The sequence below is a fragment of the Myotis brandtii genome, unplaced genomic scaffold (genome assembly GCF_000412655.1).
Source record: "Myotis brandtii unplaced genomic scaffold, ASM41265v1 scaffold1381, whole genome shotgun sequence".
NCBI lineage: Eukaryota > Metazoa > Chordata > Mammalia > Chiroptera > Vespertilionidae > Myotis > Myotis brandtii.
The window spans coordinates 181944-199770 of record NW_005354921.1 but is presented as its reverse complement, the minus strand read 5'-3'; the positions used below and the strand labels follow the sequence as shown (position 1 = coordinate 199770).

The 17827-nt window shown below is 39.3% G+C and overlaps 2 protein-coding genes across 3 annotated transcripts in view; both read right to left on the bottom strand.

Moving 5' to 3' along the window:
• The window catches only part of CHIC1 (cysteine-rich hydrophobic domain 1), a 158310-nt gene that overhangs the window by 27783 nt on the left and 112700 nt on the right, over positions 1-17827 (bottom strand). For both annotated transcript variants that reach the window (XM_005860683.2, XM_005860685.2), the window contains one exon: positions 9756-9839. In XM_005860683.2, the coding sequence (XP_005860745.1) occupies positions 9765-9839 (75 nt within the window). In that variant the 3' untranslated portion in view covers positions 9756-9764. The remainder of the gene's footprint in view (positions 1-9755; positions 9840-17827) is intronic.
• Positions 10-1527, bottom strand: LOC102247210 (mitochondrial import receptor subunit TOM40 homolog). The gene is made up of 3 exons (XM_005860681.2): positions 732-1527; positions 533-609; positions 10-417 (listed from the first exon to the last, which is right to left on the bottom strand). Exons 1-3 carry the CDS (start codon positions 1204-1206, stop codon positions 259-261), a joined length of 711 nt encoding a protein of 236 aa, XP_005860743.1. The 5' UTR covers positions 1207-1527; the 3' UTR covers positions 10-258.

The following is a 17827-nucleotide window of genomic DNA, read 5'->3' as shown; positions in this document are numbered from 1 at the left end:
ACCTCCAGGAGCCTCGTTTCCACTGTGACCTGAGTGGGGTGGCTGGGTGTGCTCCAAGTTGCCGTCGACTTACGGGAAAAGAAAAAAGAGGGTCGAGTGCAGAGATGGGAGGGGGCTGCTGGCCGGGGTGGGGAGGAATGTAGCAGGGACGAAGCTTAGGCCCAGGCCCCACCTTCTTAGCAAGCACTCCTGGGTGATTTGGAGGCCCCCAAGAGTCCCGGCCTGATGCCCTTCACCATCTCCTTGGCCTACACCCACTCAGAGCTGAGTCACCTCTCGTCTTGTTTTCCATGCGGGGAAACTGAGGCCTGTACCTTTGAAGAGGAGGTTGGCCTTGGGCAAGTCCAGCTGGTACCCGAAGGAGACGCTCGTGTCTTGCATCCTTGTGCTGGCCTCAAACTCCACGCCTACCTGCAGCTGGAGGGGCCAGGGCAACAGAGTCAGCATCCCAGACTGGACTCCCGGGCACACAAGCCCCTAGCAACCCATGCCTGGAAGTGCGCGCTCGCGGCCGGTCTCTGGACCAGCTCACCTGGTCGCTGGCTTTGTGGTAGTATGTCGCGTGCATGCCCGCCTGGCCCAACGTTACTGTCGCCAACCAGTTGTTCACTGTAAGAGAGCAGTGTGGGGTGGGGGTAGGTTACCAGGGGGACTTGAGAACCCAGGTCCCCTCGCCCAGACCCAGGAGTCCGAGGCCCAGCCCCACTCCTACCCTCGGGCCCCAGACTCACATGTGTATTTCCCAGCTAGAGACATGACAGTACCCTCCTCCCCAGGCCGCCGGTGGTAGACCAGCTCTCCGCCCAGTGCCAGACACGGCGTGATACTCTGGAGGTAGTGGGCCACGAGGATTCCTGAACCCACCAGGACGTCTGGGTTCCCCAGGGTGACCGCTGCTGTGAAGTCAGAACCCCGGTACTCCCTGCCCACCTGCCAGTTCACGAACCTAGACTGCTGGGTCTGGATGGCCATCTTGGATCTGAGGCCGGGGCCCAGCTGGTGAATGACCTGAGCATTGAGGCTGCCACTATTGTCCATGTCACCCACCAACACGGGGAATGCCTCCGTGAAACTCAGCTGCTTTGTCCCCACGTACGTGACCCCGAAATGGTAGTTGGACTCCCCGATTGTGCTGAGGGCTACTGTGTGGTTCACCTGGAAATGGTTACTCAGCCCTTTGTTGACTGTGAGCTTGACACCTTCCATCTGAATAGGAAACAGCTCTGAAGAAGAGAAATACTGTCACCCACACCCCCACCCCCACCCCTACTCTCGTCTCAGCTCTCCCATCTCCAAGGAACCACAGCAGAACGTCCCACAAAGTATCCAACCAGTAAAACGGCGGGATAGCCTGATGGATGGGGCCACGACCAGGGCCTCTGCCCGCTGCTGTGTGCCTTTGGTAAGTTGCTTTCTCTATGTCAAACTTGTCATCTGCAAGATGACACTCACCACGTGGGAGCATTGCAAAGACTCAGCAAGGTAATAAGCACTGAGAGCCAGAACAGGACTCAATACACGTCCATCACTTCTGCCACCGCGATTATTCCCAGCCGGGCTCCGCTCCCACCCCGTGCGCCACGCGCAACCGAACCCACTGCCGCCGCCGCCGCCACCACCACCGTCGCCCCTTTGCCGGTTTTAATCGGATTATTGGTCTTCCTTTTGTTAAATTGTATGAGATCCTTATATTTTGGATATTAACCCTTTATTATGTGTATCACTGACAAATATGTTCTCCCACACAGTGGGCTCCCTTTTCATTTTGTTGATGGTTTCTTTGGATGTGCAGAAGCTTTTTATTTTGAGGTAGTCCCATTTGTTTATTTTTTCCTTAGTTTCCTTTGCCCTAGGAAATGTATCAGCAAATATATTGCTATGAGAGATGTCTGAAATTTTGGTGCCTATGGTTTCTTCTAGGATTTTTATGGTTTCCTGACATATTTAAATCTTTTATCCAGTTTCAGCTTATTCATGTGTATGGTGTAAGTTGGTGGTCTAATTTCATTTTTTTGCATGTATCTGTCCAATGTTTCCAACACCATTCACTGAAGAAACTCTCTTGACTCTATTGTATGCTCTTGTTTTCTTTGTAAAATTTAATTGAGCGTAATGGCTTGGGTCAATTTCTGGGTTCTCTGTTCTGTTCCTTTGATCTATATGTCTGTTTTTGTGCAAGTATCAGGCTGTTTTAATTACAGTGGCTTTGTAGTATAACTTTTTATCTGGAATTGTGACCCCTCCAACTTTGTTCTTCTATCTCAAAATTGCTGCAGTGATTCGGGGTCTTTTTTGGTTTCATATAATTTTTTGGAGTATTTTTTTTTTTAGATCTGTGAAATATGCCATTGTTATTTTAAGAGGGATTGCATTGAATCTGTAGATTGCTTTGGGTATTACGGACAATTTAATGATGTTAATTCTACCAGTCCATGAACACAGTATATTCTTCCACTTGTTTATATCTTATTCTATCCCTTTTTTCAATGTTCTGTAGTTTTCTGAGTACAAGTCTTTTAACTCCTCGGTTAAGTTTATTCCTACATAACTTAATTTATTTGTTGCTGTGGTAAATGGGGTTGTTTGTTTAGTTTCTCCTTCTGAGAACTCATTATTGGTGTATAAAAATGCCATTGATTTCTGTGGGTTAATTTTGTATGTTGCTATATTGCTGAATTCATTTATTAAATCTAGTAGTTTTTTGGTGGAGTCTTTATGTTTTTTTAATGTGTAATATCATGTCATCTGTGAATAATGAGAATTTTATTACCTTCTTTCCAATTTGGATGCCCTTCATGTTTTCTTCTTGTCTGATTGCTATTGCTAGGACTTCCAGTACTATCCTATATAATAAAAAGCTAATATGCAAATCGACTGAACAGCAGAATGACTGGTCGCTATGACATGCACTGACCACCAGGGGGCAGATGCTCAATGCAGGAGCTGCCCCCTGGTGGTCAGTGTGCTCCCAAAGGGGGAGTGCCGCTCAGCCAGAAGCCAGGCTCACGGCTGGCGAGCACAGCGGTGGTGATGGGAGACTCTCCCACCTCGGTGGCAGCACTAAGGACCTCTTGGGGGATGTCTGCCTGCTGGTTTAGGTGGACATCCCCCGAGGGGTTCCGGACTGCAAGAGGGTGCAGGCCAGGCTGAGGGACCCCCCCCCACCAGTGCACGAATGTCGTGCACCAGGCCTCTAGTCCTATATAATAAAATCCTAATATGCTATGCGTTGGACTGTTCATTCGACCATTTGACCAGTCGTTATGACGCACACTGACCAACAGGGGGCAGATGCTCCGACCAGTAGGTTAGCTTGTTACTGAGGTCCCGCTGATTGGGACTGGGCATGATGGGCTGGACATGCCCTGGAGCCCTCCCACGGTCCCTCCCTGACCGGCCCTGATCGGCCCCAATCTGGATTGGGTGAGACGGGCCAGACACAGACTGGAGCCCTCCCACGGTCCCTCCCTGACCCCAGTTGTGCACCAGTGGGGTCCCTCGGCCTGGCCTACACCCTCTCGCAATCTGGGACTCTTAGGGGGATGTCAGAGAAGCAGTTTTGGCCCAATCCCTGCAGGCCAGGCAGAGGGACCCCACTGGTGCATGAATCTGTGCACCGGGTCTCTAGTGTTGAATAATTATGGTAAAAGTGGACATCCCTGTCTTGTTCTTGTTCTTAGGGGAAATGGTTTTAGTTTTTGCCCATTAGTATGATGTTCGCTGTAGGTTTGCCATATATGGCTTTTATTATGTTGATATATAATCCCTCTAATCCCACTTTGCTGAGATTTTTTTTTAAAATAAAAAAATGGGTGCTCGCTTCAGCAGCACATATACTAAAATTGGAACAATACAGAGAAGATTAGCATGGCCCCTGCGCAAGGATGACATGCAAATTTGTGAAGTGTTCCATATTAAAAAAAGAAATGGGTGGTGGATTTTGTCAAATGCTTTTTCTGCACCTATTGATATCATCATGGGATTTTTGTCTTTCAATTTGTTTATGTGATGGATCACTTTTTTGGTTTGTGAATACTGCACCAGCCTTGCATACCTGGAATGAATCTCAGTTGTCATGGTGTATGATATTCTTAATCTATTGCTGGATCTGATTTGCTAATATTTTGTTGAGGATTTTAGTATCTATGTTCATCAGGGATATTGGCCTGTAATTCTCTTTCTTTGTAGTGTCTTTATCTGGCTTTGGAATTGGGATAATGCTGGCCTCATAACAAGAGCTTGGAAGTGTTCCTTCCTCTTGGATTTTTGGGAATAATTTGAGGAGTATAGGTGTTAGTTAATCTTTGAATGTTTGGTAAATCTTCCCTGTGAAGCCATCCAGACCAGGACTTTTGTTTGCTGGGAGTTGTTTTGACTACTCCTTCAGTTTCCTCAGTTGTTATTGACCTATTCAGGTTTCCTGATTTTTCCTGATTCAGGTTTGCAAGACTGTATTTTTCTAGGAATTTTTCCATATCATCCACAGTGTCTAGCTTGTCAGCATATAGTTGCTCACAGTATTTTCTTACAATCTTTTGTATTTCTGTGGTGTCAGTTGTTACTTCACCACTTTAATGGCAACATGGCCACATTTATACCCACCAGTTGGGGAGCCCAAGAACACTAGTTATAGATGTAGACTGCCTAACCTACAGTAGTTTCTTTTTTTTAAGGTTTTATGTATTTATTTTTATTTAATTTATTGGGGTGACACTGGGACCACTTTCATTTCTGATTTCATTTATTTGTTTCTTGATGAGCCTGGGTAAGGTTAATCAATCTTGTTTATCCTTTCAAAGAACCACCTCTTGGTTTCATTGATCTTTTGTATTTTTTTAGTCTCTATGTAATTTATTTCTGCTCTAATGTTCATTATTTCCTCCTTCTACTTACTCTTAGCTTTTCTTCTTTTTCATTCAAGTTTATTAAGGCATAATTTATATTCAGTAAAATTTACCCTTTTTAGGTACACAGTTATATTAATTTTTTAAATCTTTATACAGTCATTTGGCCACACATCAAGACAATAGACTATTTCCATCACTCCAAAATATTCTCGCATGCTGTTAGATAGGACAATGATATGAAGGTCTGGGCAGTTCTTACTAAATGCTATTCTTGTTCAATGTTAAAATGTAGCACAGCATTTTGCAGATGCAGTTTTAACCAGAGGAGCTTGACCCTAACCCAACATGATAAGTTTAGCTAACTGCAAAGAAGAAATCAATATGTAATTAACGAAATAGTGTACATAATACTTGCAGCTTTTATTGTTGTTCTCTTTCTAATCTTTAAGTTGTAGGGTTAAATAGTTTATCATTAAATTTTCTTTCTTTCTTTTTTTTTTTAGGCCTGTAATGGTATGAATTTTCCTGTCAGGACTTCTTTTGCTGTGTCCCAGAGATTTTGGATTGTTGTGTGTTCATTTTTATTTGTTTCCAGGAAGTTTTTGATTTCTTTCTTGATCTCATTGGTAACATATTCTTTGTTGAAAAACATGTCAATTACCCTCCATGAGTTAGAATGTTTTTTGAGTGGTTTGACTGTAGTTGATTTCTGATTTCATTCCATTATGATCTGAGAAGATGCTTGATGTGATTTCAGTCTTTTTGAAATGACCCATGTGCACTTGAGAAGAATGTATATTCTGTAAGCTTTGGGGTGAAATGTTCTAAAAATGTCAGTTAAATCCATCTGGTCCAGTGTGTCATTTAGAGTCACTGTTTCCTTGTTAATTTTTAGTCTGGAAGATCTATCCAGTGAAGTCAGCTGGGTGTTAAAGTCCCCTACCTTTACTAGATTGCTGTTTATCTCTCCCTAAATGTCCTCCAGAACTTAAAAAATATATATATTTAGGTACTCCTATATTGGGTGCATATATGTTTACCAGGGTTATACCCTCTTGTTGTATCTATTCTTTTAGTATTGTGTAGTGACTTTTATTGTCTCTTGTGATGACCTTCATTTTGAAATCTATTTTCTCAAATATGAGTAGTGCCACCCCAGCTTTTCTTTCATTTCCATTTGCATGGAAGTTTTTATTCCACCCCTTCACTCTAGTACTATGTGTCTTGTTCTGAGGTGGGTCTCTTGTAGACAGCATGTAGTTGGGTCATGTTTTTGTATCCATTCAGCTACCTTATGTTTTTTTATTGGAGCATTTAATCCATTTACATTTAAAGTTATTATTGAAAGGTATTTATTGCCATTTTAATTCTATATGCCTATGTTTCTCTCTCTGTCTATTTCTTCTCATTACAGCAGTCCCTTTCACATTTCTTGAAGTGCTGGTTTGGTGTTGACAAACTCCTTTAGCCTTTTATTGTCTGAGAAGCTCTTTATTTCACCATCTAATTTGAACAACAGCCTTGCTGGATATAGTAATCTTGGTTTCAGATCCTTGCTTTTCATTACCTTGAGTACTTCATGCCATTCCCTTCTGGCATGTAGAGTTTCTGATGACAAATCAGTTGACAGCCTTATGGGAGCTCCTTTCTAGGTAACAGTTTGCTTTTCTCTTGCTGCCTTTAAGATTCTCTCTTTGTCTTTAATTTTTGGCATTTTAATTATGATGTGTCTGGGCATGGGCCTGTTTGTGTTTTTCTTGCTTGGTTCTCTATGCCTCCTGAATTTTTTAGACTTTTTCTTTCACAAGATTAGAGAAGTTTTCTGCCATTATTTCTTCAAATACATTCTCTATCCTTTGCTCCCTTTCTTTCCCGTCTGGCTCTCCAATTATTACTGTTACCTTTCATGTTGTCCCACAGCTTCCTTAGGTTGTCTTCCTGTTTATTATTATTTTTTCTTTTTGGTTCTCTGATTAATGTTTTTCTACTGTGTCTTTTAATTCACTGATCCAATCCTCAGCTTCCCCTAATCTGCTTTGTATTCCTTCCATTGTGTTTTTTAGTAGTTCTATGTCATTCTTCATAGTTACTATATTTTTTCTCATTATGTTGAGCATCTTTGCCATCATCATTCTGAATTCTATGTCTGATAAATTTCTTATATGCATTTCATTTAACTCTTTCTCTGGAGAATTCTCTTGTATTTTCATTTGGGGCTTGTTTTTTTGTCTCCCCATTTTGGCTGTCTGTTTGTGCTTGTGTCTTTGTATTAGGTAGATCTGCTATGCCTCCAATCTCTAGTGCAGTACAGTGTTATATGCTGTTTCTGACTGGCCCTGAGTACCCTGTTTGAAGCAATCAGCAGTCAACATCTTGGGGCTCTGTATGCTGGGGTTGTGTTTCTTTGAAAATGACCTAGATATGTACCAAGCTCTTCTTTTTCTAGCCCTGGGCCCTAATTAGATCAGGCAAAGACTCAAAGCCTCCAGAGACTTGCCTCTGCCTATAGTCTGATTGTATTAAGTATTGATTAACTCAGGCTATCAAAAACAGGATGGGGTGACAGGTTTGCAAACAGGGTGGGGCAATTGCTTCATCCTGAATGCTGATTGTTATTCTTAGTCTCTTAATGGGCCTCAGAAACTCAACAGGGTAGGGCAAAGGGTTTTCCAATAAGGTGGGACAACTTCTTTCTCCCCAGGTAAAATCCTCCTGGATAGCAAAGTTCTGCCAGAGAAAGATGTCCTCTGCACATAAGGGAATTACTTAGCACAGAAAACCAGGGTGTATGCCTTCTGTGGTTTAACCCCAAAGCCCTCATACTGGATTCTGCTCACACAGCTCCATCCACTCTTCCCTCCCTCTGCCAGAGCCCAAAGTGAGTGGCTACACATGAAATTTTGTGCCTTGTCCCACTAAGAGGGTGCCTGCATTTCCAGCTATCTCTCAGTTGCAGATAGCAACCCTGATGCTTTTCACAGTCAAGTATTATGTGGGCACCTTTCTCAGTTCTGGTGTTCTAGGCTAGGGTGCCCAGCTTGAAACCCCCCATAGCTGTAATAGCCTTCTGGAACTTCAGCTGTTGTCTATGGGAGCCTTGTCAACCCTTTCACTCCTCCACACTTCTACCAGTCTCTATGCAGTCTCCACTTTCCATCCTTGGTTATCAGGGTTCTCTCCAGCTAGTCTTCAGTTGATTATTCAGGAGGGTTTTTCTGTATTTTAGTTGTAATTCCAGTTTGGTCCTGGGAGCATGCCAGTGTAGCTTCCACTTACTCCACTGCCATTTTGGAATCCCTGTCTCCTCCCTTCTTTGGAATGAGCCATGCATTGAGCATCAAAGGGATCTCTCATGCTGTTCTTAATCTGATGTAACCCCATGAGCATCTTTATACATAAATCTTTACCTGAATCTGATCATTTCCTTTGGATATATTCATATAAATTAATTGTTTGAAAGGGTATGAATTCTGTATAGCTCTTAATATATATTGCACAATTGTTTTAAGAGATGCATGGGAGACATAATGCCTAGAAACTGTATTTCTCTCTTACTCTAGATATATAGGGATAATGAAGGGAAGCAATTAATACAAAGTACTTAGAGGTGCTTATTGGGGTGGGGTGCTCACAATAATTGGAAGGATTAAACTGACTTCTCCTGTGTCTAAAAATAGAATAGAGGGTCCTTGCTCCTACAATTTAGGGGATGTGAAGCACCATCCTCAGTCCTCCAGTAGTTGTCCTTGAAGGAGGCCACCAGCTCTCAAATTCTATTATTTACAGAGCTCTGATAGTTCAATAAAAAGCATCAGCAAATACAATTTGTGTCAGTGTGTAGTTATCCCCCAACCCATCTTTCATCAGCCTTATTTCCTCTTCCAAACATCAGCCACAGGATTCAATGGCCATGTTGATCTACTGCTTCTCTTGATGGCATATTCTGTGTCCCTATATGGTTGTTTCTTACTCCCTTAAAATGGTACCCTTTACTTGCCTTACCATTCTTGGAAGTCAGTCATTATTTAGGAAAAGAAGCACTGGATTTATATTATTTTTATTGTAGACCTGACTTTATGCTTTCTGGTTTCTGCCTGGTATTTATTTCTAGATAATCTTAAGAAAGTAGTTGAACTCTTTTACCCTTGGTTTCTTTTGTAAAACAGGAGTAATTACACCTAACAGGATTAAGTAAGGTAATGTGAAAAGGCTGGGAAGAAGATATGATGGCACAACATTTTTGTTTCTAATGAAGAGTAATTTCACAATCTATGACTTCTGATAAGTACCAGTAAAGATGCTAATTCAATTCTTTCATTGTGATTGTATACTGCTGCTTATGTTAAACATTTTGAACATTCAAAACTCCACCAAGGTAGAATTAATGGGTCTTTTCTCAGTATATCATACATTACCTATGAATGTAAACATATACACATTTCTTTATTTTATACACTAGAGGCCCAGTGCACGGATTCGTGCACTGGTGGGGTCCCCAGCCTGGCCTGTGCCCACTCGCAATCCAGGACCCCTTGGGGGATGTTGGACTGCCAGTTTCGGCCCGATCCCCGCGGGTCAGGCCAAGGGACCCCACCAGTGCACAAATCTGTGCACTGGGCCTCTAGTATACATATAAGATCTTTGGTTAATCTCTTCCCACCCTCCCCTCTCCCCACTTCCCTCTGAGATTCATCAGTCTGTTTCATGTTTCCATGCCGGTGCTTTGAGCATCTGCCCCCTGGTGGTCAGTGCACGTCATAGCTACCAGTTGAATGGTCGGGTGGTCACTTAGGCTTTTATATATATAGACACATAGGCAATTTACAATGTCAGAATAGCATAGTGGTTAAAAACAGGCATTCGAAGCAGATATAGAAGTAAAATAGTGTAGAAAAATGCTTAATGTACCTGGAGTTCTTAGCAGCTGCCAAGTGATTTTATTCGGGGACTGTCCTTTGCTCTCTCTTGGTGCTGGTTGTCTGCTACGTCCAGCTGGGGGAAGAAAATGGGTTGTTGGTGGGCTGTTGAGCCCAAACCAGGTAAACTTTTTATTGTGCATGACCAGGAGCCCCTGCCTCACCAATTGGCTTATTTAGACCATTTGGGATTCATTTAGAAATCAATAGGTGCTGCACAGCAGTAGGCATAGCTCAGTAAAAAAGATAATCCCACTTTCCAAGTGTGGGATTTGGTTAGAGTGCTCTTTTGGTTGTGGTATATAAATTGTTGGGTATTGTTTGCTTTTCTTGTGGAGAGTCTTAACAGTTGCGTTTTTAATTTGGGATATTATTGCTTAGAGAAATCTGAATGGGAATCATACTGCTATATAGTTGCCTGCTCCTTATTTGTATGATTGTTATTTTCTGTGTAATCCTTGACTCTTAAGCATGGGGGTGGGGAGCTTAGCTTCAGTACCCAATCGTAGCCCCCTGGGTTGTATTCTGGCTGATTGGTCTACCTATAGTTATGAACCAATGACCCATAAAAAGATGATCTTTTATTGTAACACAGAATTATTTTGCCAAAGGTCTAATAAATAGGATAAATCTATTATATGCAAACTTTTATATTGTCACATAAGTATTCTACTCAGAAAGATCCAAGTTAATGGTTCAAAGATGGGGAAAAGATCTCACTTCCCTCAAGCACAGTAAAACTCAAAAAGAAAAATGTGATGATATATGTCTTTTAAAAAATATAATTATTTATTGTTGAAAGTATAACATATGTCCCCTTTTTTCCTCCACTGACCTCCTCCAGCCCCCCCAGACCCTCACTGCCCCAGGCCCTCACCACCCCATTTCTGTGTCCATGGACAATGCATATATGAATATAAGGTCCTTGGTCGATTATCTCCCACCCACCAACCTCCCACACCTTTCCTCCAAGATTCCATACTCTGGTCAATGCTTCGATGTCTCTGAATCGATCCACTCCATTCATCAGTTTATTTTTTTCACTTAGATTTCACATATGAGTGCTATCATGTGATACTTGTCTCTCTGGCTGACTTATTTCACTTAGCATGACACTCTCCAGGTTCCCCCATGCTGTCTCAAAGGGTAAAAGAGCCATCTTTTTTACTGCTGCATAGTATTCCATGGTATAAATGTACCAAAGCTTTTTTATCCACCATCTACTGAATGGGCACTTGGGCTATTTCCAGATATTAGCTATTGAAAATTGTGCTGCTATGAACATATGGGTGCATACATTCTTTCTGACTGGTATTTTGGGTTTCTTAGGATATATTCCTAGAAGTGGGATCACTGGGTCAAATGGCAGTTCCATATTTAATTTTTTTGAGGAAACTCCATACTGTTTTCTATTATGGCTGCACCAGTCTACATTCCCAGCAGCAGCATGCTAGGATTCCCTTTTTTCCACATCCTTGCCAGCATTTGTCATTTGTTGATTTGTTGATGGTAGCCATTCTAACAGATGTGAAGTAATATCTCATTGTCATTTTAATTTGCATCTCTCTGCTGATCAGTGACTGAGCATTTTTTCATATGTCTCTTGGCCATCTGTATTTTTGCATTAGAGAAGTGTCTATTTAGGTCCTTTGCCCTTGGACTGTTTGTCTACCTTCTGTTAAGTTGTATGAGTTCCTTATATATTTTGGATGTTAACCCTTTATCAGATGTATCATTGCCAAATATGTTCTCCCATACAGTGGGCTCTTTTTCATTACCTTTGCATTTTAACAATGGTTGCTTTTGCTGTGCAGAAACTTTTGCTGATGCAGTCCCATTTGTTTATTTTTCCTGAGTTTCTCTTGCCCTAAGAAATATATCAGTAAAAATATTGCTATGAGATGTCTGAAATATTACTGCCTATGTTTTCTTCTAGGATTTTTATGATTTTATGACTTACATTTAAGTCTTTTATCCAGTTTGAGTTTATTCATGTGTATGGTGTAAGTTGGTGATCTAGTTTCATTTTTTTACAATTTTCCCAACACCATTTATTGAAGTGACTGTCCTGACTCCATTGTATGCTCTTTCATCTTCTGTCAAATGATATGTTTTTAACTCTCTAAATCCTTCTCATGGAGGCTGGGGAGCTTCTGCTGTCCTGGGAACAATGGGGAAATTAATGTCACCCCAAAACCCTGTTCAGGCTGTGGAAGTGGCAGGGGCCACTGCCCTAACTAAGGGAAGAATGTGACACTTTTAAATTCAAGAGGGGGGCCTGATATCTTCCCCAACCTGTTCTCTAGCCTCCTTAGAATTTGCTAAGGACACTAGATAATTAAACAGCTCACTTTTGAGCACACTAAAGGGATACAGTAATTACCAAGAATTAAAATAGGTAATTTAAGTCCTGGCCGGTTAGCTCAGTGGATAGAGCATCAGCCCGTGGACTAAAGAGTACCAGGCTCGATTCAGGCCAAGAGCACATACCTTGGTTGCAGGCTCAATCCCCACAGGAGGCAACCAATTGATGTGTCTTTCTCACATTTATGTTTCTCTCTCTTTATCTCTCCCACTTCCTTCCACACTCTCAAAAAAAAAAAAAAAAGTAATTTAAGTTTAATTGATGTGGCCCTGGCCAGCTTGGCTCAGTGGATAATGTATCAGCCTGCGGACTGAAGGGTCCTGGGTTTGAAACTGGTCAAGAATACATGCCTAGGTTTTGGGCTTGATCCCTAGTAGGGGGCATGAAAGAGGCAATTGATCAATGATTCTCTCATCATTGATGTTTCTCTCTCCCTCTCCCTTCCTTTCTGAAATCAATAAAAAATATTTTTACAAAAAGGTATTGGTGACTCAAAGCCTTTTAAAAACTGTTTAATTGATGTCTTTTAAAGTTATTAACATAAACTATGTTTGTGTTTGCCTGTGTTTACAAAAAGGATTGATGTTATCTCTGTTATGCCTCTTAAAAGTTTAAGTGTATTTGCCAATGGAAAAAAACCTGTTTCTGAAAGTTATGAAATGTATTCATAAATTTGCCAACCTAGAGAATGCTAATTTTAAAAAAAGAATGCTAATTACTTACTTTAGTTGTCACTAAAAATTAAGTTTTCTAAGAATAAAGAATTCTAATTAAGTTGGAAAAAAGTATATGATTTTTGTAATAAAAAATTGAAAGCAGGGCATTCTAATGTTGTTTATTTCTTAAAGAATTAAGAAGAAGCAAACTGAAAGGGAGTAGGAAAGTCACAGAATGATTGTATGCATTGCAGATGGTTCATGTGAAGTTGCAGAGGGTTTTTGTAAGTCACAGAGGGTCTGTGAAAGTAAATTGAAGAATGATTTTGTGGAGAGAAGAAGCAAAAAGAGAAAAAATTCAGGATGTGAAAAAAAGGTGAAAAAAAGAACAAGACATACATATTGTAGGAAGAAAGACACTGGAGGAGGAATACTCAAGAAGGGAAATAGAAATGGGAAAAAAGAAATAAGAATGAAAAAAAGATGGTAATGTGGATTGGTAGTTTTAATGACAAACGAAAAGGCCAGAAGCTCCTTTTGATTTTTCAAATCCAATTGTAATTTCCCAACAGGAACCAGAGGTACAATTGACAGTGGGGAACAAATTAATCAATTTCTTAGTCTGATATACTTTTATTTGTAATTATAACTATTATCTTAAAATGATGTTACAAAATAAGAAAATTCCTTTGTCAATTGCATTATAATCAGATCTATAACCATGTCATTTAAAGTATTTTTTGTCATTTAGTGACAATTATTGTTTTACTCTGATGCATTTGCAAAAATGTTGCATCTTCTGAGTTATTCTAAAATATGAATTTCTGAGAATAAATATTCAGATCATACCTTTAAAATAAATAAAAATTTATAAAAGTCTAAGAAAGAACTGCATTCATAGAAATACTGGGAAATAATCAGGATAAATAAGAATTAATTATGAGACTAAATAAAATGAAAAGAATTATTTTTCTTATATTTAATTTTTATTTTTTCCAAATATAAGGAAACATTTGTTTTCTTAGAGAAATTTGGTAAATTGTACCTTGATAAGCAATATTAAAGCATTTCTATTTTTCTCCCTACTTGATCCCTCTAGAATTTAAAAACTCTTAATGAGTATTATTTTCATGGCAATATGTTTATTTGCATGAATCCAATAGGAAACTGTTTTCTTCATAAGAGGACACACAAAATCAGTTTCCAGTTGTGGTTTTATTAACCAAGACTTTGACTGTAATATCATGTTTGAGAGAGACATGGATAGACTCAATATCAGCAAAAAAACTGTAAGGAATGAAGATTGTCTTTGAAGCCGATAAAAGCCTCTTGGAAAAATGGCCTGGTACCTTGCTTCTTTACATGGTTCATGACAGTCTTTCCAGGTAAGGGATGAAGGTTGCTTTCCTTATAGATGACAAGGAAAGACATTTTGGGGACCTAAAGAACTTGAGGAATTTACTCAAACCTATATATATTGTAGGCAAAGCCTGATGGCAACTGTGTGGCTTGGCTTCTTTGCCCTGAAAGGCTAAGTTCAATCTGAAAATTTCTTGTGAAATTCCAGCAAAGCAGGTTTATAAAGGTTATATGACAATTGTTATTCCTGTTGTGTTTATGCAAATAATCAGGCCAAATTAAAACTGAACTTAATGCAGTAAATGATTTGGTCTTAATTTGGCTCTTTAATAAAAATGAGGGCTATTTTAGGGGAAAGTTGTATTTTAATAGTTATGGATATTAAGCTCTAGTTCAGCCAATTGTATGTAAAATTTAATTTCCTACATATGAATTAGACTGGATCCAGAATTTTTCTAGTTTCATGAAACATTTTGATGACAAACCCCTATCTTCCATGGAAAAATTGACAGTGGGGAATTGTATCCCACACCACCATTATTTTTAAAAAATATATTTTATTGATTTCAGGGAGGAAGAGAGAGGGAGAGATAGTAACATCAATTTTTCCATGCAAATGGAAAAGAAAAAAAAAGCTGGAGTAGCAATACTTATATCTGACAAAATAGTCTTCAAAATTAAGGCCATCACAAGAGACAACAAAGGTTACTACCTAATACTAAAGGGATCAGTCCAACAAGAGTGTATAGCCATGGTAAATATATATGCACCCAATATAGAAGCAACTAAATATACAAAAAAACTTCCAGAGGACTTTAAGGGAGAGATCAACAACAATACAGTCATAGCAGGGGACTTTAACACCCCCTGACTTCACTGGATAGATCTTCCAGATAAAAAAACAAGGAAACAGTGACTCTAAAGGACACACTGGATCAGATGGATTTAATTGACATTTATAGAACATTTCACCCCAAAGCTTCAGAATATATATTCTTCTCAAGTGCACATGGCTCATCCACAAGATAGTCCACGTGTTAGGACACAAAACAAGTATATACAAGTTCAAGAAGATTGAAATCATATCAAGCATCTTCTCAGATCACAGTGGAATGAAATTAGAAATTAACTACAGTAAAAACACCCAAAAACATTCGAACACATGGAGGCTAAATAGCATGTCATTAAATGAATGGGTTATGAACAAGATCAAGAAAAGAATAAAAAACTTCCTGGAAACAAGTAAAAATGAACACACAACAACTCAAAATCTCTGGAACACAGAGAATGCAGTCCTGAGAGGGAAGTTCATAGCACTACAGGCCTACATCAAAACACAAAAAAAATCAACAATAAATGAAGGAAGGAAATAATAAAGATTAAAGCAGAAATAAATGACATAGAGAAAAAAAAACAATAAAAAAATCAATGAAACCAAGAGCTGGTTCTTTGAAAGGACAACCAGCTGTGGTGGCAGGGCGCTGAGGGAGTGAGGGAAGGAGGAGGCCAGGAGGCATGGAGGTGGGGAACCTGATGGGCCCTGATCGCTGGCCAGGCCTAGGGACCCTACCTTATACTTGTTCTTACAAAGGAAATAGTGATACATGTTTATAAGATACAATATCACAAAGTATGGTCAGAAAGCAGAAAGCTGTGTTTATGCTGTTATTCCCTTTTTAACTTTTTAATGATCTCACTGCATCAACCAGCCCTCAAGGGATACCAGCTGTGTTTCAGGACCCATAAAGAACCTGATTAGAGATACAGGATATGTAAATGCTAATTATAGATGAAGGCAATTCAAACTACAAAATAGCTATGCGAAATAAATTATTTGGCCAATGTATTTGACAAAATGGAAGAGTGACACAGGTATCTTTTACTAGGCCTGTTCTCATGTAAGAAGAAATTAAATTTAGACTCTCCCCCTCAAATGAGGATTTTTAGAGAAACATTTTAAAATACATTTTCTATATTACATGCAGAGATTATAATTTCTCAAGAAGAAACTTGGTCACTCAACTTTCTTATCTTTCATTAAAAAAGTTATATGAAGGTAGGTAGAACTGTGGAACTATACACCAGCCTAACCATTTTTATAGTGTGCTTAAAAAAGTAGAGTACACTTGCTCTAAATCAGAGTTGGCAACTTTATACTACATAAAATATTTGAAGGCAAACATAATAACTCAGTGATTACACTAAGGCAAATGTTGCTATTGTCATGGAAACCACTGAAGGGAATCCAAAGTATCTTGTAAATATCATCTCTTTGTTGGGCTTCACATGTGTTTGTTTGTCAAAAAGCTCTTTAATGTGTTCAATAATTTTAATTAAGAAAAACAAATGTTTTAAATGTTATGTGTCTAAAAATATTTTGTAACCAATATTCTGTGAAAAAAATAAAATGCAAAATTGTCAGTAGAATGGTAGTAAATTCAAAAGTTCAAAATGTAAAAAAAAAAAAGAATGAAAGCTTTTTTAGAAGTAACCACTGACGCCACAGAAATATAAAAGGATTCTAAGAAAATGCTATGAACACTGATATGCCAAGAAGCTGGACATTGTAGATGAAATGGACAAATTCCAAGAAAAAAACAATCTCCCAAAACTGAATCAGGAAGAATCAGAAAACCTGAACAGGCTAGTAAAAGCTGAGGAAATAGAAGCATTAATCAAAAAACTCCCAGCAAACAAAAGCCCAAGTATGGATGGCTTCACAGGGGAGTTTTAACATAAATTCAAAGAACTATCACCTATGCTACTCAAACTATTCCAAAAAATTCAAGAGGAAGGAATACTTCCAAGCTCTTTTTATGAGGCCAGCATTATCCTAATTCCAAAACCAGATAAAGACACTACAAAGAAAGAGAATTACAGGCCAATATCCTTGATGAACATAGATCCTAAAATCCTCAACAAAATTCTAGCAAATCAGATCCAGCATTACATTGGAAACATCATACACTATCACCAAGTGGGATTTATTCTGGAGATGCAAGGATGGTACAAAATCCACAAATCAATAAACATGATACATCACATAAACAAATTAAGAAATAAAAATCACATTCAATGGCATGTCCATACTGCCTAAAGCAATCTACTTATTCAGTGCAATCCCTATTAAAATACCCGGGGCATATTCACAGATTTAGTAGTCCAAAAATTTATATGGAACCAAAAAGGACCTGAAATAGCTCCAGCAATCTTCAGAAAGAAGAACAAAGTTGGAGGAATCATAATACCAGTTTTCAAGTTATATTGCAAAGCCACCGTAATCAAAACAGCCTGATACTGGCATAAGAACAGGCATCTAGATCAATGGAATAGAACAAAGAACCCAGAAATCGACCCAAGCCATTAGGCTAAATATTTGACAAAGGTGGCAAGACAGTCTCTTCAATAAATGGTGTTGGGAAAATTGGACAGATACATGCAAAAAGATAAAACTAGACCACTAATTGGCACCATACACAAAAATAAACTAAAAATGGATAAAGGCCTTAAATGTAAGATGGGAAACCATAAAAATTTTAGAAGCATCCATAGGCAGCAAAATTTCAGACATATGTTGTAGCAATAACTTTACCAATACAGTTCCTAGGACAATGGAAACTAAGGAGAAAATAAACAAATAGGACTACATCAAAATAAAAAGCTTCTGCACAGCAAAAGAAACCA